The sequence below is a fragment of the Salvelinus namaycush genome, chromosome 4 (assembly GCF_016432855.1).
Source record: "Salvelinus namaycush isolate Seneca chromosome 4, SaNama_1.0, whole genome shotgun sequence".
In the NCBI taxonomy this organism is placed as follows: Eukaryota; Metazoa; Chordata; class Actinopteri; order Salmoniformes; family Salmonidae; genus Salvelinus; species Salvelinus namaycush.
The window spans coordinates 74,882,086-74,908,500 of record NC_052310.1 but is presented as its reverse complement, the minus strand read 5'-3'; the positions used below and the strand labels follow the sequence as shown (position 1 = coordinate 74,908,500).

The 26,415-nt window shown below is 47.2% G+C and overlaps 1 protein-coding gene across 1 annotated transcript; it reads right to left on the bottom strand.

Annotated features, from left to right (window-relative positions):
• Window positions 1-1,128: 1,128 nt before the first annotated feature.
• LOC120045724 (fascin-2-like) lies at window positions 1,129-26,215 on the bottom strand. The gene is made up of 6 exons (XM_038990663.1): window positions 26,120-26,215; window positions 23,904-24,630; window positions 3,917-4,073; window positions 1,847-1,968; window positions 1,527-1,694; window positions 1,129-1,331 (listed from the first exon to the last, which is right to left on the bottom strand). Exons 1-6 carry the CDS (start codon window positions 26,213-26,215, stop codon window positions 1,129-1,131), a joined length of 1,473 nt encoding a protein of 490 aa, XP_038846591.1.
• Between the last annotated feature and the right edge of the window lie 200 nt (window positions 26,216-26,415).

The following is a 26,415-nucleotide window of genomic DNA, read 5'->3' as shown; positions in this document are numbered from 1 at the left end:
AAGGAAGGATTGGGAAACCACAGAGTAGAGAGTGAAAAGTGGAAGAGAGGAAGGATTGGGAAACCACACAGTAGAGAGAAGGGTGGAAGAGAGGAAGGATTGGGAAACCACAGAGTAGAGAGTGAAAGGTGGAAGAGAGGAAGGATTGGGAAAACCACAGAGTAGAGAGTGAGAGGGGTGGAAGAGAGGAAGGATGGGGAGAGGGTGCAATAGATAATTGGTTTAAGGCCCCTTGGTTTTACACCAGAGCGGCTCTATAGCTATTTGTAGTAGTGGGCAGATAGTAGTATTTGTAGCCGCTGTAGTAAAATAATAATAATATATCATAATATATAATAATAATATAAATGCCATTTAGCAGATGCTTTTATCCAAAGCGATTTAGTCATGTGTGCATACATTTTACACATGGGTGGTCCCTGCAATCGAATTCACTATCCTTACGTAGCAAACGTCAAGCTCTACCAACTGAGCTTCAGAGGACCAGTAGAAACCAGAAGAAACTTCAAAATGGGAAACCTAAGCCATTTTTGCTCCTCTGTGTGGACAATGAAAATATTAGTAGTTTAATTTCTGCCGTATCATGAATAGTGTTGTAGCCAAAACAATGTTACAAAATGAAAACCCAAGCCATGACTACGCCTCTGTGTGTGAGTATGATAGTTACCCTGAACCTTGACTTTTACTAGTAACATGTTGATTAAAAAACACATAGTAAAATGCTCATAGGCCTATAATGCATAACTATGTTTGGACTGTGGCGTTGAGTCACTGAACAGTGTTGACTCCACCAAACATCCCCTCTTTCTTAACTGAAAACATGGAACCCCTTACTCCCTCTTCTGCCTTCCCCGCCTCCCCTATGAAAATAGTCATTGTTACCTCTTTGTGCCCTCTCCTGTGGCTGGAATGCCAGGAGTAGGTTGAGTGGTGTGAGACAGGGCCAGAAAGGGCTGTATGGGAGAGGGCAGAAGTTGCCACTAACTACTGGTACCAATCTATTCATTAAGCTTAGGACATTGGGGTTAGGGTAATGTGGTAATCTGCCCCAATCTGATCCTTGAGCTGTACTTGGGGGTAACCTCTACATCCAGCAGGGTAGGAGAGTGGTCCCCATATAGTCTTGGATCAGTACTCCCAGAGGGCAGAGCTGTCCGGGGTAGCCCCATCTCCCTTCAGCGTTCCCCCCTGGCCTCGCAGGTATCTGCCGTTCTTGTCTCGGATGGAGATGCGTCCGTGCTCCAGGAACTCAAAAGAGAAGTCATCTGGTGTCTCTCCGTCTGAACACACCAGACCACTGCTGTTCACATACCAGAACCTCCCTCCCTCACCTACAGGGGGCGAGAGAGAGAGAGACAACATTGAACTGGCAGCACTATACGAAAGGCCTTTACACATCAAGACAGATTAAAGCAGAAAACAATAGATTAAAAATTAGAAGTTGCACGGAAATTCTTCATTATTTATAGAAAGAAAACACATTGAATTCTATGCAGTAAGCTATAATGTGTATATCATAACCTCACCTTTGATGTGGTAGGCCCCGTCACTGAAGTGCAGTGTGAAGATGTCATAGACTGATCTGTTGGCATCCAGCATGTTGGAGTTCTTATGGTGGCAGATGAAGCCATTCTCCCCTCGCAGGATCAGCATGGGGCGGTTTATCAGCTTCAGAACCAACTTCTCATCCTCACCTGATCAGGGAGGAGAAAGAGGGGAACGAGAGGGAAGGAGGAGGGAAAAAGAGGTAGAAATGATGGATAGGGATCTTAGGTTTAAAGAATATAAGAAGCATGGAACCCACTCAACCACTTTCACACACACACACACAAACACACACACTGACCTACGGTGTCGCTGACGGCTGCTAGTTGGCCGTTCTTCTTGGCGCAGATGTATTTCCCGTTACTGGCTTGTAGTGCCACCCTGCGGCCCATCCACTCCACTGCAAACATTGTGTTGGCAGACCTGGAGAAAAAAGGGTTAGGGTTGTGGCTGGAGAGGGGGTTAGGATTGTGATTGGAGAGGGGGTTAGGGTTGTGGTTGGAGAGGGGGTTAGGATTGTGATTGGAGAGGGGGTTAGGATTGTGATTGGAGAGGGGGTTAGGATTGTGATTGGAGAGGGGGTTAGGGTTGTGGTTGGAGAGGGGGTTAGGATTGTGGTTGGAGAGGGGGTTAGGGTTGTGGTTGGAGAGGGGGTTAGGATTGTGATTGGAGAGGGGTTTAGGGTTGTGGTTGGAGAGGGGGTTAGGGTTGTGGTTGGAGAGGGGGTTAGGGTTGTGGTTGGAGAGGGGGTTAGGATTGTGATTGGAGAGGGGGTTAGGGTTGTGGTTGGAGAGGGGGTTAGGATTGTGGCTGGAGAGAGGGTTAGGGTTGTGACTGGAGAGGGGGTTAGGGTTGTGGTTGGAGAGGGGGTTAGGATTGTGGCTGGAGAGGGGGTTAGGATTGTGGCTGGAGAGAGGGTTAGGGTTGTGACTGGAGAGGGGGTTAGGGTTGTGGTTGGAGAGGGGGTTAGGATTGTGGTTGGAGAGGGGGTTAGGATTGTGGCTGGAGAGGGGGTTAGGGTTAAAGCTAGGGTAATCTCATGGACAGACTGTTGACAGACTCACGTAGCATAGGATAGTATCGTAGCGTCTGTCAACAGACGTGACCAGTGACAAGGAACTTCGTTTTCAGTCTGCTGATTTTTCTGTCACTGATCATTTGGACAAATCACTATTTCACTGGTGTTTGCATCTTTCTCATGTCGGAAGGGGATGGGACATTTGGCCCGTGCTTTGGCTGTGAGTTCCTCTTTAGAGGGGTGGAGACTTCACTAGTCTGGTTAGTATCTTATCTCATGCATCTTCCTCAGATCCTTATCCAGCATCTGACGCAATTATTTTAGTTCTGGGTTTCAGAGATTCAGGCTAGAGTTGGGGTTGCAGCGGGAGCTAGGGTTAGGTTTGAGTCTGGAGCTAGAGTTGGGGTTGCAGCTGGAGCTAGAGTTAGGGTTGAGTCTGGAGCTAGAGTTGGGGTTGCAGCTGGAGCTAGAGTTATGGTTGAGTCTGGAGCTAGAGTTGGGGTTGCAGCTGGAGATAGGGTTAGGGTTGAGTCTGGAGCTAGGGTTAGGGTTGAGGCTGGAGCTAGGGTTAGGGATGAGTCTGGAGCTAGGGTTAGGGTTGCAGCTGAAGCTAGGGTTAGGGTTGAGTCTGGAGCTAGGGTTAGGGTTGAGTCAGGAGCTAGGGTTAGGGTTGAGTCTGGTGCTAGGGTTAGGGTTGAGTCTGGAGCTAGGGTTAGGGTTGAGTCTGGAGCTAGGGTTAGGGTTGAGTCAGGAGATAGGGTTAGGGTTGAGTCTGGAGATAGGGTTAGTGTTGAGTCTGGAGCTAGGGTTAGGGTTGAGTCTGGAGCTAGGGTTAGGGTTGAGTCTGGAGCTAGGGTTAGGGTTGAGTCTGGAGCTAGGGTTAGGGTTGAGTCTGGAGCTAGGGTTAGGGTTGAGTCTAGAGATAGGTGTTAGGGTTGAGTCTGGAGCTAGGGTTAGGGTTGAGTCTGGAGCTAGGGTTAGGGTTGAGTCTGGAGCTAGGGTTAGGGTTGAGGCTGGAGCTAGAGTTGGGGTTGAGTCTGGAGCTAGGGTTAGGGTTGAGTCTGGAGCTAGAGTTGGGGTTGCAGCTGAAGATAGAGTTAGGGTTGCAGCTGGAGATAGGGTTAGATTTGCAGCTGGAGCTAGGGTTAGGGTTTAGTCTGGAGCTAGGGTTTGGGTTGCAGCTGGAGCTGGAGATATGGTTAGGGTTGCAGCTGGAGCTAGGGTTAGGGTTGCGTCTGGAGCTAGGGTTAGGGTTGCAGCTGGAGCTAGGGTTAGGGTTGCGTCTGGAGCTAGGGTTTGGGTTGCAGCTGGAGCTAGGGTTAGGGTTGCAGCTGGAGATAGGGTTAGGGTTACCTCTCCGTGGCTGTAGTCTGGATGCCTCCATGGGCCACAAGGGCCCAGTATTTCCCCTCATTAGTCCGGAACAGACACTTCCTGCTCTCCTTGTCTATCTCCATCTGGAACGTCTCCAGGTCCGTCTCGTCCTCCTGATTGGCCGAGATGCTCACTCCTGGGAGGGGCCAGAGGTGCGACATCAGTTAAGTTCCTTTCATGATATGTTCAGTCCGAAATCAATCCAACTGAAAGTTTCATTGATACCCTAATTCTTAGGGCTAGGCACCTTTTTTCTAAATATCCGCCTGAATGACATGCCCAAAGTAAACTGCCTGTTGCTCATGCCTTGAAGCCAGGATATACATATAATTGGTACCATTGGAAAGAAAACACTTTGAAGTTTGTAGAAATGTTAAAATAATGTAGGAGAATATAACACAATAGATATGATAGTAGAAAATCCAAAGAAAAACCAACCAGATTTTTTTTGAGAGACCATCCTCTTAGAATGGCAAGTATAAGGTCATTTAGAAAATTAGCTCCCTGGATGCAATTCCTATGGCTTCCACAGGGTGTCAGTAGTCTATGTTCAAGGTTCCAGGCTTGTAATTTCAAAAACAAATAAGAAATATCAGTTTTAGCACAGGGACACAGCCTTGGAAATTCGTGTTTGCGTGCGCCATGAAGACAGGACGCACCTGCTAAAATCGGTTTCCTATTGAACATACTTTTTTCCGTAAGAAATATTATAGTTTGATTACATTTTAGGGTATCTGAGGAGTAAATAGAAACTTATTTTGACTTGTTGAAACAAAATTTAGGGGTAGATTTTTGGATTCCTTTCTCTGCATGTTGAACGAGTGGATTACTCAAATCGATGGCGCCAACTAAACAGACTTTTTGGGATGTAAAGAAGGATTTTATCAAACAAAACAACAACACATGTTATAGCTGGGACCTTTTGGATGACAAATCAGAGGAATATTTTCAAAAAGTAAGTGAATATTTAATCGCTATTTGTAAATTTATGAAACCTGTGCCGGTGGAAAAATATTTTGTGGGGCGCCGTCCTCAAACAATCGCATGGCATGTTTTCTCTGTAATAGCTACTGTAAATCGGACAGTGCAGTTAGATTAAAAAGAATTTAAGCTTTCAACTGATATAAGAAACTTATATGTACCTAAATGTTTAATGTCCATAATTTTTATGATTATTTATTTGAATTGCGTGCCCTCCAGATTCACCGGAAGTTGTCCCGCTAGCGGGACGCCTAGGCCTAAAAGGCCGTCATTACAGGCTGTCTGAAATCTATGGGCACACACTCTTACTCTTAAACACACACGTGTGGATGACCCACTATACTGTTAAAAACCTCTGTCCATTATGCCAAATGCTAATAGCATTAACATGAATTACATACTGAAACAAAATATAAATGCAACATGCAACCATTTCAAAGATTTTACTGAGTTACAGTTCATATAGGGAAATCCGTCAATTAAAATACATTAATTAGGCCCTAATCTATGGATTTCGCATGACTGGGAATATAGACTTGGTCAAAGATACCTTAAAAAAATATATAGGGGTGTGGGTCAGAAAACCAGTCAGTATCTGGTGTGACCACCATTTCCCTCATGCAGCATGGCACATCTCCTTTGCATAGAGTTGATCAGGCTGTTGATTGTGGTCCCACTCCTCTTTAATGGCTTTGCAAAGTTGCTGGAACATGCTGTTGTACATGTTGATCCAGAGCATCCCAAACATGCTCAATGGGTGACATGTCTGGTGAGTATGCAGGCCATGGAAGAACTAGGACATTTTCAGCTTCCAGGAATTGTGTACAGATCCTTTCACATTATTTTTGATTTGATTTTCCTAGGCAAGTCAGTTAATAACAAATTCTTATTTACAATCATGGCCTAGGAACAGTGGGTTAACTGCCTTGTTCATGGGCAGAATGACAGATTTTTTCCCTTGTCAGCTCGGGGATTTGATCTATCAACCTTTTGGTTACTGGCCCAACGCTCTAACCACTAGGCTACCTGCCGCCCCACTATATGTTTCTGTCACGTCTGACCTTAGTTATCTCTGTTTTCTTTATTATTTTGGTTAGGTCAGGGTGTGACGAGGGTGGGTATGCTTGTTTTGTATTGTCTAGGATTTTTTGTATGTCTAGGGGTTTTGTGAGTCTAGGTATATGTATGTCTATGGTGGCCTGAATTGGTTCCCAATCAGAGGCAGCTGTTTATCGTTGTCTCTGATTGGGGATATTTAGGTTGCCATTTTCCCTTTTGGTTTTGTGGGTTCTTATTCTATGTTTAGTTGCCTGTCTGCACTAGCCATATTAACTTCATGGTTTGTTTTGTTATTTTGTTCGTTTTGTTCAGTGTTCATTCTTTAAATAAAGAAGAATGTACGCTTATCACGCTGCGCCTTGGTCTCCTCCCTATGACGGCCGTGACAGTTTCATGCTGAAACTTGGTGTTGGCTGCAGATAAATGGCACAACAATGGGCCTCAGGATCTCGTCATGTTATCTCTGTGCGTTCAAATTGCCATCGATAAAAAATGCTATTTGGTTGTTGTCGGTAGCTTATGCCTGCCCATATCATAACCCCACCATGGGGCACTCTGTTCACAACGTTGACATCAGCAAACCACTTGCTCACACAATGCCACACACGTGGTCTGTGGTTGTGAGGCCGGGTTGGACGTACTGCCAAGTTCTCCAAAACAATGTTTGAGGTGGCTTATGGTAGAGAAATAAACATTCAATTATCTGGCAACAGCTCTGGTGGACATTCCTGCAGTCAGCATGCCTATTGCACGCTCCCTCAAAACTTGAGACATCTGTGGCATTGTGTGTGTGACAAAATAGCTGATTTTAGAGTCGAATTTTATTGTCCCAGCATAAGGTTCCCCTGTGTAATGATCATCTTGTTTAATCAGCTTCTTGATATTCCACAACTGTCAGGTGGATGGATTATTTTAGCAAATGAGAACTGCTCACTAACAGGGATGTAAACAAATTTGTGCACAACATTTGAGAGAAATTGTAATACATGGTGTGTATAGACAGTATAGAATCTGGAAAAGAGAATGATATGTACAATAGAAGGTATGTTAGGATGAGCTATGTTGAGAATACAGTACATACATACACAGTGAGTAAACAACACTATATGCACAGAATATGAGGTGACTCTATATACATGGGGCATTAGTTTCACGTTTTGATAGACAAAGGCACGCATATGCTACACACACACACACACACGCACGCACACACACACACACATCACTAGCCCTTTGTGACCAAAACAGGCAGTTTGATTTGGCCATGCTGTAACCAATTAACTCATTAATTAATTAATGTTCAACACAAAATGTTAGTCTTTTTCGTGGTATCCATGTTGTGGTTTGTATTAGGAAACAAACAATAGCACAACACCACAACTAAGCCCTGGTGAAACAGATTGTGGAGGGCTCATGCCAACATTAGACTTATCCCAGAATATCCCTAAATCATTTTGTTAATCCTTTAATGACACAGATCCCTTACCCATCTATCCCCCGTCCACTCCTCCTCCCGTCTCTATCTATCCCCCGTCCACTCCTCCTCCCGTCTCTATCTATCCCCCGTCCACTCCTCCTCCCGTCTCTATCTATCCCCGTCCATTCCTCCTCCCGTCTCTATCTATCCCCCGTCCACTCCTCCTCCCGTCTCTATCTATCCCCGTCCACTCCTCCTCCCGTCTCTATCTATCCCCGTCCACTCCTCCTCCCGTCTCTATCTATCCCCCGTCCACTCCTCCTCCCGTCTCTATCTATCCCCCGTCCACTCCTCCTCCCGTCTCTATCTATCCCCCGTCCACTCCTCCTCCCGTCTCTATCTATCCCCCGTCCACTCCTCCTCCCGTCTCTATCTATCCCCGTCCACTCCTCCTCCCGTCTCTATCTATCCCCGTCCACTCCTCCTCTCGTCTCTATCTATCCCCCGTCCACTCCTCCTCCCGTCTCTATCTATCCCCGTCCACTCCTCCTCCCGTCTCTATCTATCCCCGTCCACTCCTCCCGTCTCTATCTATCCCCCGTCCACTCCTCCTCCCGTCTCTATCTATCCCCCGTCCACTCCTTCTCTATCTATCCCCCGTCCACTCCTCCTCCCGTCTCTATCTATCCCCCGTCCACTCCTTCTCTATCTATCCCCCGTCCACTCCTCCTCCCGTCTCTATCTATCCCCGTCCACTCCTCCTCCCGTCTCTATCTATCCCCCGTCCACTCCTCCTCCCGTCTCTATCTATCCCCCGTCCACTCCTCCTCCCGTCTCTATCTATCCCCCGTCCACTCCTCCTCCCGTCTCTATCTATCCCCCGTCCACTCCTCCTCCCGTCTCTATCTATCCCCCGTCCACTCCTCCTCCCGTCTCTATCTATCCCCCGTCCACTCCTCCTCCCGTCTCTATCTATCCCCCGTCCACTCCTCCTCCCGTCTCTATCTATCCCCGTCCACTCCTCCTCCCGTCTCTATCTATCCCCCGTCCACTCCTTCTCTATCTATCCCCCGTCCACTCCTCCTCCCGTCTCTATCTATCCCCCGTCCACTCCTCCTCCCGTCTCTATCTATCCCCGTCCACTCCTCCTCCCGTCTCTATCTATCCCCCGTCCACTCCTCCTCCCGTCTCTATCTATCCCCCGTCCACTCCTCCTCCCGTCTCTATCTATCCCCGTCCACTCCTCCTCCCGTCTCTATCTATCCCCCGTCCACTCCTTCTCTATCTATCCCCCGTCCACTCCTCCTCCCGTCTCTATCTATCCCCGTCCACTCCTCCTCCCGTCTCTATCTATCCCCCGTCCACTCCTCCTCCCGTCTCTATCTATCCCCGTCCACTCCTCCCGTCTCTATCTATCCCCCGTCCACTCCTCCTCCCGTCTCTATCTATCCCCCGTCCACTCCTCCTCCCGTCTCTATCTATCCCCCGTCCACTCCTCCTCCCGTCTCTATCTATCCCCGTCCACTCCTCCTCCCGTCTCTATCTATCCCCGTCCACTCCTTCTCTATCTATCCCCCGTCCACTCCTCTTCCCGTCTCTATCTATCCCCCGTCCACTCCTCCTCCCGTCTCTATCTATCCCCCGTCCACTCCTCCTCCCGTCTCTATCTATCCCCCGTCCACTCCTCCTCCCGTCTCTATCTATCCCCCGTCCACTCCTCCTCCCGTCTCTATCTATCCCCGTCCACTCCTCCTCCCGTCTCTATCTATCCCCGTCCACTCCTCCTCCCGTCTCTATCTATCCCTGTCCACTCCTCCTCCCGTCTCTATCTATCCCCCGTCCACTCCTCCTCCCGTCTCTATCTATCCCAGTGGGGCCATGCTCTAAGCAGCTTTGGAGTGCCAATCTGCCAATCCATCCAATCCCCAAATGAAAGAGGGAAGGGAAAAAAAGAATAAGCAAAAAAGAGCAGATTGTTTGGTCCATGCTCAGTGGGGGAGGCCGATGCTTCCACACCAACCACCAACCACCGACACGCAAGCTTTAATTTGCATGCACACCAACGGACACAGGCATGCACACACTTAACTGTAAAGGTTACACCTGTTGTATTCGGCGCATGTGACAAATAAAATGTGATTTGATTTAGGCAGATTCTGCCAGCCCCTTCACTTGATTAACCAGTCTCATACACTTGGGTCCTCCTAAGTTACACTGAGGTTTCTAAAGCAACTATAAGCCTATCCCCCAGTATAGGAGTGTAAAAACCTCTCTATCTTATCACCAGGAATGGTTTGTTTGATCGGATTCTCATCTCAGCAGTGCGTCACGCTTTATTGTCCATTTCACAGCACACCATCACCATAACAGTTTACGGAGCTCAGCTGTGATCACACTACAGCCAATCTAGAGATAAAGAGGAGAGAAAGGAGGACAGAATGAGAGAGGAAGAAGACAGGAATCAGAGGCCATTAATAGAAGATGATATACCTATCTGATATCTTGAAAGACATTGCTGACACCACGGTTAGTCCAGCATACCAGATGCTGCCATTTAGATTGTGGCCTGGTGTTGCACACTGACTGCTACACAGCCCAGAGCAGTGGTTTCACACCTTTACTAGGGGATACCCAGACGTTTAGCAATTTTGTTGTAATCCTGAACTAGCCGACCTGATTCACCTCCTCAAGGGCTTGATTATTAGTTGACAAGTTGAATCAAGTGTGCTAGCCATGGAATAGTTCAAATGGAACAGCTGGGTGTCCCTGAGGAGAGGTTTGAAAACCACTAGCCATTTCACACATCCCCTTGTGCTGCACTAGTCTAGTGTAAGGTTGGGAACAGACCCCAGACCCATCTCCACTTTCCTGGTGTTGGCCTTCCTGGAAGCCCGTCCACCTGCCTGCCCACCCTAAACTGGATCAGGACCGACTAATCCATCAGAGAGTTTCTCTGCCACCCGTTATCTATGGTAAGGTGGCCCACTGTCCCCCTCTTCCTCTCTCCATTCCTCTCTCCATCCCTCTCTCCCCTTTGTATCTTTCTCACTTGCTCTCCTCCATGTCTGCCATTCTCTTTTTTTTCACTTTATTTATTTCACTGCATCCTTCATCTGTCTATCAGACTGTGCTAGGATTGTGTGTGTGTGTGTGTGTGTGTGTGTGTGTGTGTGTGTGTGTGTGTGTGTGTGTGTGTGTGTGTGTGTGTGTGTGTGTGTGTGTGTGTGTGTGTGTGTGTGTGTGTGTGTGTGTGTGTGTGTGTGTGTGTGTGTGTGTGTATTTGAGCGTTCGTCTCTCTTTCATTTTCCGGCCAGAGCAGATCAGTGTACCCCAGGGAGGAAAGAGAGGTGATGACAGACATGATAACAGATTTGATGCACACACACCACGTTAACAGAAAGAGAGAGGGAAGGCAGGAGAGAGAAGCCAAAAGAGAGGAGTTGGATTGAAGAGAGAGAGAAGTATTAAGTCAGTTTCTGAGAGAGAGAGATAGCTCTCTGCTCTTTCTCTCCTCCTCTCTGCGATCTCCTCCTCTCTGCTATCTCTCCTCCTCTTTTCTCTCTCTCCTCCTTTGTTCTCTCTCTCCTCCTCTGCTCTCTCTCCTCCTTTGTTCTCTCTCTCCTCCTCTCTGCTCTCTCTCCTCCTTTGTTCTCTCTCTCCTCCTCTCTGCTCTCTCTCCTCCTCTGCTCTCTCTCCTCCTCTCTGCTCTCTCTCCTCCTCTGCTCTCTCTCCTCCTCTGCTCTCTCTCCTCCTCTCTGCTCTCTCTCCTCCTCTCTGCTCTCTCTCCTCCTCTCTGCTCTCTCTCCTCCTCTGCTCTCTCTCCTCCTTTGTTCTCTCTCTCCTCCTTTGTTCTCGCTCTCCTACTTTGTTCTCTCTCTCCTCTCCTCCTCTGCTCTCTCTCTCCTACTTTGTTCTCTCTCTCTCCTCTGCTCTCTCTCTCCTACTTTGTTCTCTCTCTCCTCCTCTGCTCTTTCTCTACTCCTCTCTGTTCTCTCTCTCCTCTCTGCTATCTCTCTCTCCTCCTCTCTGCTACCTCTCTCCTCGTCCCTCTCCTCCTCTCTTCTCTCTCTCCTCCTCTCTGCTATCTCTCTCTCCTCCTCTCTGTTCTCTCTATCCTCCTCTCTGCTCTCTCTCTCCTCCTCTGCTATCTCCTCCTCCTCTCTGCTCTCTCTCCTCCTCTGTTCTCTCTCTCCTCCTCTCTGTTCTCTCTCTCCTCCTCTCTGTTCTCTCTCCCCCTCTGCTCTCTCTCTCCTCTCTGCTATCTCCTCCTCCTCTCTGCTCTCTCCTCCATCTCTTCCTCTGTTCTTGCTCTCCTCCTCTCTGCTCTCTCTCTCTCCTCTTCTCTGCTCTCTCTCCTCCTTCTCCTCTCTGCTCTTTCTCTCCTCCTCTCTACTCTCTCTCTTCATCTGCTATCTCCTCATCCTCTCTGCTCTCTCTCCTCCTCTGTTCTCTCTCTCCTCCTCTCTGTTCTCTCTCTCCTCCTCTCTGTTCTCTCTCTCCTCTGTTCTCTCTCTCCTCTCTGCTTTCTCTCTCCTCCTCTTTGCGTTCTCTCATCTCCTCTGTTCTCTCTCTCCTCCTCTCTGCTCTCTTTCTCTCTCCTATTCTCTGCTCTCTCTCTCCTCCTCCTCTCTGTTCTCTCTCTCCTCCTCTCTGCTATCTCTCTCTCCACCTCTCTGCTATCTCTCTCTCCACCTCTCTGCTACCTCTTCTCCTCTCTGCTCTCTCTCCTCCTCTCTGCTCTTTTTCTCCTCCTCTCTGCTCTCTCTCCTCCTCTCTGCTATCTCGCCTCCTCTCTGTTCTCTCTCTCCTCCTCTCTCTCTCTCTCTCTCTCCTCCTCCTCTCTGTTCTCTCTCCTATGCATACAGTCTATCCCTCTCTCCCCACCCTCTCCCTTGCTTTCCCCTACAGTCTCTCCTTTTCTAACCCTCACCTTTCCCCTTTCTCTCCCCCCTCACCATGCCCCCTTTTTTCCTCCCTTGCCATTCCCTCTCCTCCTTTATTCTCTTCCCAGTTCTCTCCCTGGGTCCCCCTCTCAACCTCCTTTATCTCCATTACTGGGTTGGGGTCTGTGGCTGACTGACTGACCCAGCTGACTTTCTGATTTGTGGGCTGAGTTGCTACCGGCTGTGTTCCCGGTGTGGTGTGGGCCAGAGACCCAGAGCTTGAATTAGAGCAGGGCTTGGATTTCTGAAAACAGACTCCCCGCCTTCAGTGATCAACCGCCCTGGCGCTATAAATGATTTAACACACTCTGCACCTCACCACTCACCAATACAGTGTGTGTTGGAGAGAAAGAGAGAGAGAAAGCTTGTGTTTGTGAAAGAGTGTGTGTGTAGTACATGTTTGTAGGTATAAGATGGAGAGGGAGGGAAAGTGTGTATGTGTGAGTTTTTATGTGTGTGTCTGCGAGCGAGAAAGCTTGTGTGTACCCCGTATGAGTGTCTATCAGCACTAGTAAATCAAATCAAATGTTATTTGTCACATGCGCCAAATACAACAGTTGTAGACCTTACAGCGAAATGCTTACTTACAAGCCCTTAACCAACAATGCTTTAAGACTGTAAAGACTTTAAGACTTTAACATTTAAAAAAATAAGTGTTAAGTAAAAGATAGATTAGATAAGATAAGTAGATAAGTAGATAAATAGATAAGTAGAAAATATAAAATAAAAGTAACAAATAATTAAACAGCAGCAGTAAAATAACAAGCGAGGCTATATACAAGGTGTACCGGTGCAGTCAATGTGCGGGGTATTGAGGTAATATGTACATGTAGGTAGAGTTAAAGTGACTATGCATAGATAATAAACAGAGAATAGCAGTGGTGTAAAAGAGGGGTCTGGGTAGCCCTTTGATTAGCTGTTCAGGAGTCTTATGGCTTGGGGGTAGAGAGATGTAGTGGGAATACAACAGGTGGGTAAACAGGTGGGTAAACAACAGGTGGGTAAACATGTGGGTAAACAGGTGGGTAAACATGTGGGTAAACAGGTGGGTAAACAGGTGGGTAAACAACAGGTGGGTAAACAACAGGTGGGTAAACATGTGGGTAAACAGGTGGGTAAACAACAGGTGGGTAAACAACAGGTGGGTAAACAGGTGGGTAAACAACAGGTGGGTAAACATGTGGGTAAACATGTGGGTAAACAGGTGGGTAAACAACAGGTGGGTAAACATGTGGGTAAACATGTGGGTAAACAGGTGGGTAAACAACAGGTGGGTAAACAACAGGTGGGTAAACATGTGGGTAAACAGGTGGGTAAACAGGTGGGTAAACAGGTGGGTAAACAGGTGGGTAAACATGTGGGTAAACAGGTGGGTAAACAACAGGTGGGTTAACAACAGGTGGGTGAACATGTGGGTAAACAGGTAGGTAAACATGTGGGTAAACAGGTGGGTAAACAGGTGGGTAAACATGTGGGTAAACAGGTGGGTAATCAACAGGTGGGTAAACAACAGGTGGGTAAACATGTGGGTAAAAAGGTGGGTAAACTCTGATTGCGGTTGCGGTAAAAAAAAGTAACACTCCCTATATTTTTTATGCATTATTCTGCAACAGGTAGGTAAACTGTCCCGGCAAAAAAAAGGTGTGTAAACTGCGTTCATTTGCGTTTACCCTCCACTACACCACTGGTCATCGGCATATCTTCCCTGATGTTTCCTATAGTCCTCAGGCCTCGAGGTCATCCCTTTCTGCTCGTCTCACTCAGCCATTTGGTTGTTGCAGATCGTAGCACTAACCAGGAATAATGAACCACAGGTACAGTTCCAACCCTCAGGTTGGAGTAACACTACCCCGCATCTTTACCTCAGAGCAAGTGTCATGGGCCAAAGACCCCAGCATCAAACACACAGACTGTACACTGAACATCAGATCAGTGGTATTCAAACTTCAGCGGGGGACTAATGACACTGTCACACCCTGATCTGTTTCACCTGTCTTTGTGCTGTCTCCACCCCCTCCAGGTGTCGCCCATCTTCCCCATTATCCCCTGTGTATTTATACCTGTGTTCTCTGTTTGTCTGTTGCCAGTTCGTCTTTTTGTCAAGCCAACCAGCGTTTTTGTGTCAGCTCCTGCTTTTCCCCAGTCTCTCTTTTCTCATCCTCCTGGTTTTTGACCCTTGCCTGTCCTGACCCTGCACCCACCCACCTGACCACGCTGCCTGCCCCTGACCCTGAGCCTGACTGCCATCCTGTACCTTTGCCCCACCTCTGGATTACCGACCTCTGCCTGACCTGACCCTGAGCCTGCCAGCCGTCCTGCACCTTTGCCCCTGTTGCTGTAATAAACATTGTTACTTCCCACAGTCTGCATCTGGGTCTACCTTGATACCTGATTGTACTAACTGGCCATGACTGACCCAGCAGACCCGGGCCAGCTGCGCGACGCCATCTCCTCCCAAGGAGCCACCATAGGGAGGCACGAGGAACTGCTTCGTGGCCTTATGGAGGGGGTCCAAACGTTGGCCGAACACCATGACCAGGCATTGGACGGTTTGCTGGAGCAATTCCGTGGGTTGTCTGGGGGTTAGCCTACCACGGTGGTACCCCACAGCCCCTCAGTAAAACCTCAGTAACCCAGCTGCTGGCAGTGCCACTCCACCTTCTCGGCAGCCCCGTTTTCCCCCCCGGAACGCTTCAATGGAGAGTCGAGCACCTGTCGGGCGTTTCTAGCTCAGTGTGCCCTCATTTTCGAGCTTCAGCCCTCCTCCTTCCCCTCGGATGGCTCCAAGATAACCTATCTCATCATGCTGATGTCCGGGAGGGCTATCACCTGGGCTACTGCTGTATTGGAACAGCAGCCGGTCATATGCATTAGTCAGGAGGGATTCGTGGCAGAGGTGAAGAAGGTTTTTTACGCCCCTTTCTCCGGGAGAGAAGCTGCCCAAAGTCTAATCTAGCTTCAGCAGGGTGCCTGCAGTATGGCTGACTATGCGGTGGATTTCCGCATGTTGGCAGCGGAGAGTGGTTGGAACCAGGAAGCACTGTTTGATATGTTCCTGCAAGGCGTCTCGGAGGAGGTCAAGGACGAGCTTGCTGCTCGGGAGTTACCTATGGATCTCGATTCCCTCATCGCTTTGACCATCCGAATCGATGGGCGACTACAGGAACGACGGAGGGAGAGGGAATTCGATTTTGCTCGCACGCCCAGGGATCCCACCTTGCCTCCGAGTCAACCTGAAAGCTCCTGATGGTCTCGTTGCCGAGAGGACCTGAGGCTTCCCGACATGCCCCGAGGGCTGCCGAAAATGTCCGAGTCACCACTTCCTGAGCCTATGCCACTAGGTAGAGCTGGGCTGTCACCAGCGGAACGGCAATACAGGATCGACATGAACAGTTGTCTGTTTTGCGCGACTCTTGGTCATTTTGTGCCCTCTTGTCCTCTAAAGAAGCCAGGTTCACCGGCAGGAGCAAGGACTCTGGTGGGCCATATGGAGAACGTTCCTGCTTCCACTGCTCCCACCCATTTTCATGCCATTCTGCTGTGGGCAGACCAGTCCAAATCTCTCCGGGTTCTCATTGACTCTGGGGCCGACAATAGTTTTTTGGGACGCTACCCTGGCGTCCAAGCTGAACATCCCCACTCAGCCCCTCTCCATTCCCATGGATGTTAGAGCGCTGGACGGGCGCTCTAGAGGCCCAAGTCACCCACAACACCACTCCCATTCACTTACGGGTGTCAGGGAACCATAGAGAGGCTATTCAGTTCCTGCTCATCAAGGACCTCTCGGATTCCTGTGGTATTGGGATTCTCCTGGCTCCAATGACACAATCCCCTCATTAACTGGTATACTGGTGCCATCATGGGCTGGAGCCCGTTCTGCCACGCCCATTGCCTGAAGTCACCACAATCTTCCCTGTGATATCTTCCTGGGGGCTCGGAAGGTCCCCCTGACCTCTCCACCATTCCTACGGAGTACCAGGACCTCGGGAGGTGTTCAGCAAGGCCCGGGCCACGTCGCTTCTGCCGCACCGACTATATGACTGTGAGATTGACCTTCCCCCTAGCACCACGCCGCCCCGGGGACATCTGTACTCTCTGTCGGGACCGGAGACTAAGGCTATGGATACCTACATTGGGGACTCCCTAGCTGCTGGATTTATCCGTCCCTCTTTTTCTCCCGCCGGCGCAGGCTTCTTCTTCGTGGAGAAAAAGGACAAGATCCTGAGCCCGTGTATTGACTACCGGGGACTCAACTAGAGGTTGACCGATTAATCGTAATGGCCGATTAATTAGGGCTGATTTCAAGTTTTCATAACAATCTGTCACGTTCTGACCTTAGTTCCTTTGTTATGTCTTTATTTTAGTTTGGTCAGGGCGTGATTTGGGGTGGGCATTCTATGTTGTTTCTTCTATGTTTTGTTCTATTGTCCTTTTCTATGTGTTTGGCCTAGTATGGTTCTCAATCAGAGGCAGGTGTCAGTCGTTGTCTGATTGGGAGCCATATTTAGGTACCCTGTTTTTCATTGTGTTTTGTGGGTGATTATTTTTCTGTTCTGTATTTTGCTTCACGGTACAGGAGTGTTCGTTTGTCGTTTATTGTTTTGTTCAGTGTTCAGTGAATCTTATTAAATCAAAATGGACACTTACCACGCTGCGCATTGGTCCTCCTCTTCTTCCAACCACGACAAGCGTTACACAATCGGTAATTGCCATTTCTGGACACCGATTATGGCCAATTACATTGCACTCCACGAGGAGACTGCGTGGCAGGCTGACTACCTGTTTTGCGAGTGCAGCTAGGAGCCAAGGTAAGGTGCTAGCTAGCATTAAACGTATCTTATAAAAAAACAATCAATCTTAACATAATCACTAGTTAACTACACATGGTTGATGATATTACTAGTTTATCTAGCTTGTCCTGCGTTGCAAATAATCGATGCGGTGCCTGTTAATTTATCATTGCATCACAGCCTACTTCGCCAAACGGTTATTTAACAAGCGCATTCGCAAAAAAAGCAATGTCGTTGCACCAATGTGTACCTAACCATAAACATCAATGCCTTTCTTAAAATCAATACAAGTATATATTTTTAAACCTGCATATTTAGTTAAAAGAAATTCATGTTAGCAGGCAATATTAACTTTTACCGCCTCTCAACCCCGGATCCGGGATCACCCCCCACCCCCCCCACACTGATTAGCATCACTAGCATAGCGTCACAATTAAATAGTAGCATCTAAATATCATTAAATCACAAGTCCAAGACACCAAATGAAAGATACAGATCTTGTGAATAAAGGCACCATTTCAGATTTTTAAAATGTTTTACAGGGAAGACAAAATATGTAAATCTATTAGCTAACCACGTTAGCAAAAGACAGCACTTTCCTAACTCCATCAGTTTCTTACTCCATCAGGTGCTATCACCAATTCGGCCAAATAAAGATATTGATAGCCACTAACCAAGAAAAAACCTCATCAGATGACAGTCTGATAACATATTTATTGTATAGGATAGGTTTTGTTAGAAAAATGTGCATATTTCAGGTATAAATCCTAGTTTACAATTGCACCCACCATCACAACTTGACTAGAATAAATACACAGAGCAACGTGTATTACCTAATTACTAATCATAAAACATTTCTTAAAAATACACAACTCACAGCAATGGAAAGACACAGATCTTGTGAATTCAGACAATATTTCAGATGTTCTAAGTGTTTTACAGCGAAAACACAATAAATCGTTATATTAGCATACCACATATGCAAACGTTACCCGACCATTGATTCAAGCCAAAGAGAGCGATATCGTTATCATCGCCAAAATATATTAATTTTTTCACTAACCTTCTCAGAATTCTTCCGATGACACTCCTGTAACATCATATTACAACATACATATAGAGTTTGTTCGAAAATGTGCATATTTAGCCACCAAAATCATGGTTAGACAATGAGAAAAGTAGCCCAGCTGGTCAGAAAATGTCGTGCGCCATATTAGACAGTGATCTAGTCTTATACATAAATACTCATAAACTTGACTAAAAAATACAGGGTGGACAGCGATTGATAGACAATTTAATTCTTAATACAATCGCTGAATTACATTTTTTAAATTATCCTTACTTTTCAATACAGGTTGCGCCAAGCGAAGCTATACAAAACAAAATGGCGGCATAAGCGTTTAACATTTTTCGACAGAAACACGATTTATCATCATAAATTGTTCTTACTATGAGCTGTTCTTCCATCAGAATCTTGGGCAATGAATCCTTTCTTGGGTCTAATCGTCTTTTGGTCGAAAGCTGTCCTCTTGCCATGTGGAAATGCCCACTAACGTTCGGCATGAACTGGAAACGTGCCCAGCGCTTCAAAGTGTATTACACAGAAATGCCATAAAATCGCCCTAAACGGATATAAATTGCTATAAAACGGTTTAAATTAACTACCTTATGATGTTTTTAACACCTATAACGAGTAAAAACATGACCGGAGAAATATTACTGGCTAAACAACAGGTTGGAAGGAGGCGAGTCCGACGTCCTTCGTGCGTCAGGCGCAGGCAGCAAAGGGAAGCTACTTCCGGTATTTGCTGTTTTATACAGGCCCTGATTGCGCAATCGACTCCATTCAAAGCGTCACCACGTACTGACACCCAGGGGAAGACGTAAGCAGTGTCTGTTTCTCCATAGCATTTACAGGGACCTTTAAACCGACCCCAGATCAGGGGCCAAGATGTCTGAAATCTGACTCCCTGTCATGAAAAGTGCTGTAGAAGGAGTTCTGTTCCACTCAGAGACAAAATTCCAACGGCTATAGAAACTAGAGAGTGTTTTCTATCCAATAATAATAATAATATGCATATTGTACGAGCAAGAATTGAGTAGGAAGCCGTTTAATCTGTAGAGCAAATTATGCTAATGCAAAACAGCACCCCCTATAGTGGCAAAAAGCTAGGGAAATTGTGTCACTTCTCTTGCGTTCATTGCACGCAGAGACAGTTTGGGCCGCCTGGCTCGTTGCGAACTAATTTGCCAGAATTGTACGTAATTATGACATAACATTGAAGGTTGTGCAATGTAACAGCAATATTTAGACTTGGATGCCACCCGTTAGATAAAATACAGAACGGTTCCGTACTTCACTGAAAGACTAAACGTTTTGTTTTCGAAATGATTGTTGCCGGACCATATTTGACCATATTTGACCATATTAATGACCTAAGGCTCGTATTTCTGTATGTTATTATATTATAATTAAGTCTATGATTTGATAGAGCAGTCTGACTGAGCGGTGGTAGGCAGCAGCAGGCTCGTAAGCATTCATTCAAACAGCACTTTACTGCGTTTGCCAGCAGCTCTTCGCAATGCTTCAAGCATTGCGCTGTTTATGACTTCAAGCCTATCAACTCCCGAGATTAGGCTGGCAATACTAAAGTACCTATTAGAACATCAAATAGTCAAAGGTATATGAAATACAAATGGTATAGAGAGAAATAGTCCTATAATAACTACAAACTAAAATGTCTTACCTGGGAATATTGAAGACTCATGTTAAAAGGGACCACCAGCTTTCATATGTTCTCATGTTCTGAGCAAGGAACTTAAACCTTTTTTTACATGGCACATATTGCACTTGCACATATTGCACTTTTACTTTGTTCTCCAACAATTTGTTTTTGCATTATTTCAACTAAATTGAACATGTTTCATTATTTATTTGAGAGTAATTGATTTTATTGTTGTATTATATTAAGTTAAAATAAAAGTGTTCATTGTTCATTCAGTATTGTTGTAATTGTCATTATTGCAAATATATATATAAAAATCGTCCGATTAATCGGTATCGGCTTTTTTTGGTCCTCCAATAATCGTTATCGGTATCGACGTTGAAAAATCATAATCGGTCGACCTCTTGACTCAACGACATTACGGTTAAGAACCGTTACCCGCTACCACTCATCTCCTCGGCCTTCGATCCGCTCCAGGGGGCCACCGTGTTTTCCAAGCTGGATTTCCGGAACGCCTACCACCTGGTGCGGATACGAGAGGAGGATGAGTGGAAGACCGCCTTCAACACGGCCAGTGGCCACTACGAGTATCTGGTAATGCCCTTTGGCCTCACAAACGCTGTGTTCCAGGCTCCGGTGAATGATGTTCTCCGCAACATGTTGAACCGGTTCGTCTTCGTCTACATTGATGACATCCTCGTCTTCTCCCACTCCCCTCAAGAACATGTGCTCCACGTCCAGCAGGTCCTTCAACGCCTTCTGGAGAATCAGCTGTTTGTGAAGGCAGAGAAGTGCGAGTTCCATCGCTCCACCATCACCTTTTCTGGGTTACATCATCTTTGCTGGGAGTATCCAGATGGATTCCGGGAAGGTGAGAGCAGTGATGGAGTGTACCTCAGCCTACGTCCAGGGTGCAGCTGCAACATTTCCTGGGGTTCGCCAATTTCTATCTCCGCTTTATCCGGGGTTACAGCACCATGGCTTCCCCCTTGTCAGCACTCACCACGCCAAAGGTTCCGTTCATGTGGTCCACAGCTGCTGACCGGGCGTTCCAGGACCTCAAACATCGCTTCACCACAGCTCCCATCCTGGTTCCTCCGGATCCATCTCAGTTCGTGGTGGAGACCGGTTCTTCGGACGTCGGAGTGGGGGGCTGTCCTGTCCCAGCGTTCTGCCCTTGACCTCAAGCTACATCCCTGCACCTTCTTCTCCAATCGCCTCAACGCCACGGAAAGGAACTACGATGTGGGGAATTGGGAGCTTCTCGCAGTGAAGATAGCGTTGGAGGAATGGAGGCACTGGCTGGAGGGGGCGGAACATCTGTTCATTGTGTGGACTGACCACAAGAACCTGGAGTATCTCCGCATCGCCAAGCGCCTCAACTCCAGCCAAGCCAGATGGGCCCTTCTCCCTCTCGTACCGGCCGGGTATGTATTGTCCCATACAATAATACACTACATGACTAAAAGTATGTGGACACCTGCTCGTCGAACATCTCATTCCAATATCATGGGCATTAATATGTAGTTGGTCCCCTCTTTGCTGCTATAACAGCCTCCACTCTTCTGGGAAGGCTTTCCACTAGATGTTGGAACATTGCTCTGAGGACTTGCTTCCATTCAGCCACAAGAGCATTAGTCAGGTTGGGCACTGATGTTAGGCGATAAGGCCTGGCTCGCAGTCGGTGTTCCAATTCATCCCAAAGGTGTTTGATGGGTTTGAGGTCAGGGCTGTGTGCAGGCCAGTCAAGTTCTTCCACACTGTCACGTTCTGACCTTAGTTCCTTTTTTTATGTCTTTATTTTAGTTGGTCAGGGCGTGAGTTGGGGTGGGCATTCTATGTTGTTTTTCTATGTTTTGTTCTGTTGGTAGATTTCTATGTGTTGGGCCTAGTATGGTTCTCAATCAGAGGCAGGTGTCAGTCGTTGTCTCTGATTGGGAGCCATATTTAGGTAGCCTGTTTTCTATTGTGTTTTGTGGGTGGTTGTTTCCTGTGTTAGTACCATACGGGACTGTTTCGGTTGTTTGTTTGTACTTTTGTTATTTTGTTCAGTGTTCTGTTGATTTATTAAATATTCTCATTATGGACACTTACCACGCTGCACATTGGTCCGATCCTTGCTACTCCTCCTCAGACGAAGAGGAAATCCGTTACACACACCGATCTCGACAAACCATTTCTGTATGGACCTCGCTTTGTGCATGTGGTCATTGTCATGCTGATACAGGAAAGGGCCTTCCTCAAACTGTTACCACAAAGTTGGCAGCACAGAATCGTCTAGATTGTCATTGTATGCTGTAGCATTAAGATTTGACTTCACTGGAACTAACTAGCCTGAAACATGAAAAACAGCCCCAGACCATTATTCCTCCTCCACCAAACTTTACAGTTGCCACTATGCATTGAGGCAGGTAGTGTTCTCCTGGCATCCGCCAAACCCAGATTCGTCTGTTGGACTGCCAGATGGGAAAAAGTTATTAATCACTCCAGAGAATGCTTTTCCACTGCTCTGAGTCTAATGGCAGCGAGCTTTACACCACTCCAGTCGATGCTTGGCATTGCGCATGGTGATCTTAGGCTTGTGTGCGGCTGCTTGGCCATGGAAACTCATTTCATGAACCCCCCGACTAACAGTTCTTGTGCTGATGTTGCTTCCAGAGGCAGTTTGGAACTCGGTAGTGAGTGTTGCAACCGAGGACAGACAATTTTTACGAGTTACGTGCTTCAGCTCTTGGTGGTCCCGTTCTGTGAGCTTGTGTAGCCTACCATTTCGTGGTTGAGCCGTTATTGCTCCTAGATGTTTCCACTTCACAAAAACAGAACTTACAGTTTACAGTAATTTGACGAACTGACTTGTTGGAAAGATGGCATCCTATGACAGGTGTGGTTGAAATAGACTAATCCACTAATTTGAAGGCGTGTCCACATACCTTTGTATATATATAGTGTGTGTGCGCTTAATTTTTTGTTCCTACATTTATTTTAATTATTTGGCGACCCCACTGCAGTTTGGGTCGCGACCCCGATTTTGAATAATACTACTGCTCTAGATTCTTGGAATAGATTTACTCTAGATTCAATCTCGATTTTAAGAGATGAGATACTAATAACATGGCAGATTCTGGAATCAGCTACCGGGTCTATGATAATGCAGTTGTTTGTCGCTCGGGCAATGGGAAAGAGACATTATTCTGCAGTGGGTTTCAAAAGCACTCTAAAGTTAAAGGGATACTTCAGGATATCTACTTCCCCAGAGTCAGATGAACTCGTGGATACCATTTATAAAGTCTCTGCATGCAGTTTGAAGGAAGTTGCTAACTAGCGTTAGCGCAATGACTGGAAGTTTATGTAACTGCTAGTTAGCATTGGCTCACGAAACTACCTCTAACTTCCTTCATACTGGATGCAGAGACATAAAAATGGTATCTATGAGTTCATCTGACTCTGGGGAAGTATATAAAGGGCTTCATTGCCAACATCCTAAAATATTCCTTTAAGCTACTGTAAGGAAGCAGTGGAATTTTACTACTAAAAGCCCTATAACAACACAATAATAGAATGTTAGAAACAGAACAATCAATCAACGCATGCACACTCGCACGCACACACACACACCCGACACCATATCAACTGTGTTCATCTGTTCTTCGAGGAAACATCCAACCTCAGGCAATATGACAAGATAAGGAACCTGAAAACTACATTACCCATAATTATGGAACAGTCCCTATCGGCTGTCAAACATCCCTATCGAGTGGCAGTGGTATGGGTCCATGCATATTCAATACGGCCACTAATGTATTTCCTGTACATCTGAAAGCTCAGTTACCACAGTAGGTATTACGTGGTACAAGAATTATGTGGGAGTAGTAGTAGCAGTAGCAGTAGTTGAAGTAGTAGCAGTTGTAAGAGTAGTTTTAGAGAGGAGAGAGAGAGTGAAAAACTAAAAACAGAAAGACAATGTAAGAGGTGTGTACTGTATATTTATGTGTGTGTGATGCACATGTTCATACTGTGTTTCCTCTACTGTGTATGTGGTGTATGTCTTACCTTGCCGTATAGACACATATTTACTGTTGGCTGCCATCAGCACCACCTGAGGGTGGCTCTCCTCCAGGTCAAACAGCTCGTCCTTCCCCGGCTTGCTGCACCTGCCAGACCTCAGTGTCCCCGTGGGGCCCATGGGACTCAGGTACTTCCCCTCACAGTCCTTAAATGCCAGCTTCCCACACTTCAGCTCCAGTGTGTACCCTGTGCCCCTACCGCTCTCCGCTGACAGCTTCCCATCGTTGACTAGGTAACGGCTGTCACAGGTCTTGAGCCGGTACTTCCCATCCAGGTAGACTAGCGTCAAGAGCGCTGCCACGCCCCACGGAATTTTCCGGTCCACGGTGATCTCGCCGTTGCGGGGTGACAGGTGGGCGTAGCGCTTGCGGGCCATACTGAGCAGGTTGGCCTGCGGGTGGAGCGCCAGGTGTACTGCCCACAGCTCCGCCTCTGTGATCACCTGGGTGAAGCAGGACAGGTTGTCCCAGGAGCCTCCAAAGAACCTCAGATAGGGTTCAGACTGCAGTGCCCAGCGGCCGTCTGATTGGGCAACAATCAGGAAGCGGCAGTCTGTGTTCTGGACCTCGGCCTCGCAGGTGACCTTGCCATCCTTGTCGGAGGCCAGGTATCGGCCCCGATGGCTGCGGAAGTAAACCACCTGGGGGACCTGGGAGTCCTGCTCTAACGTCCACACCTGCTTCCTCTTCAGACTGGGGGCCGATGCATTCACCTGATGGAGGAGAGATCACTGTCAAACAGAGCACTGGGAATAGCTCTACTGATGGAGGAGAGATCACTGTCAAACAGAGCACTGGGAATAGCTCTACTGATGGAGGAGAGATCACTGTCAAACAGAGCACTGGGAATAGCTCTACAGATGGAGGAGAGATCACTGTCAAACAGAGCACTGGGAATAGCTCTACTGATGGAGGAGAGATCACTGTCAAACAGAGCACTGGGAATAGCTCTACTGATGGAGGAGAGATCACTGTCAAACAGAGCACTGGGAATAGCTCTACTGATGGAGGAGAGATCACTGTCAAACAGAGCACTGGGAATAGCTCTACAGATGGAGGAGAGATCACTGTCAAACAGAGCACTGGGAATAGCTCTACTGATGGAGGAGAGATCACTGTCAAACAGAGCACTGGGAATAGCTCTACAGATGGAGGAGCCATCACTGTCAAACAGAACACTGGGAATAGCTCTACTGATGGAGGAGAGATCACTGTCAAACAGAGCACTGGGAATAGCTCTACTGATGGAGGAGAGATCACTGTCAAACAGAGCACTGGGAATAGCTCTACTGATGGAGGAGAGATCACTGTCAAACAGAGCACTGGGAATAGCTCTACTGATGGAGGAGAGATCACTGTCAAACAGAGCACTGGGAATAGCTCTACAGATGGAGGAGAGATCACTGTCAAACAGAGCACTGGGAATAGCTCTACAGATGGAGGAGAGATCACTGTCAAACAGAGCACTGGGAATAGCTCTACTGATGGAGGAGAGATCACTGTCAAACAGAGCACTGGGAATAGCTCTACTGATGGAGGAGAGATCACTGTCAAACAGAGCACTGGGAATAGCTCTACTGATGGAGGAGAGATCACTGTCAAACAGAGCACTGGGAATAGCTCTACTGATGGAGGAGAGATCACTGTCAAACAGAGCACTGGGAATAGCTCTACAGATGGAGGAGAGATCACTGTCAAACAGAGCACTGGGAATAGCTCTACAGATGGAGGAGAGATCACTGTCAAACAGAGCACTGGGAATAGCTCTACTGATGGAGGAGAGATCACTGTCAACCAGAGCACTGGGAATAGCTCTACTGATGGAGGAGAGATCACTGTCAAACAGAGCACTGGGAATAGCTCTACTGATGGAGGAGAGATCACTGTCAAACAGAGCACTGGGAATAGCTCTACTGATGGAGGAGAGATCACTGTCAAACAGAGCACTGGGAATAGCTCTACTGATGGAGGAGAGATCACTGTCAAACAGAGCACTGGGAATAGCTCCACTTGTCTCCCTCCGTCCTACCCTCTTCTCCTGTCTTCCTCCTTTCAAACTCTTTCCTGCTTTAGACAAACTTGTTTGGCATCTACTCTTCTCTGGCATGAAAAGGACAAAGGAGTTGGCTAAAGCAGACCAGACTGGCACCAGTCTAGACAGGAACACAGTAAGACTAAGCTGTGTCAGATGAGGTATCTCACCTTGAAGCCAAAGGCCTCTGCGGTGAGGTAGCAACTCTCATGATTGATCAGACCAAACTGCAGCTTCAGTGGACAGTTTGTCCCGTTAGTGGGCATCCTGACCTGGAGAGGGGGAGAGGGGAGGAAGGGGAGAGGGCGGTTATAGGGTAATGACGAGAGTATGGCGACAGGTTAGGTACGAGGGGTCGGCAGAATGAGGCAATGAAATATGAGAAGAAATCAATGAAGAAAGTAGCTATGTAATGCAGGGACTACAAATTCCTGCTTCTCTGCAGTCTTTAAAAAACATTTTTTAC

Coding starts and splice junctions, on each gene's coding strand:
- LOC120045724 (XM_038990663.1), bottom strand. CDS start 26,215: ATGCCCACTAACGGGACAAACTGTCCACTGAAGCTGCAGTTTGGTCTG. Junction 1,969..3,916: donor CAGACTACAGCCACGGAGAG/GTAACCCTAACC, acceptor TTTTTTCTCCAG/GTCTGCCAACACAATGTTTG. Junction 1,332..1,526: donor CGGGGCCTACCACATCAAAG/GTGAGGTTATGA, acceptor CGCCCCCTGTAG/GTGAGGGAGGGAGGTTCTGG.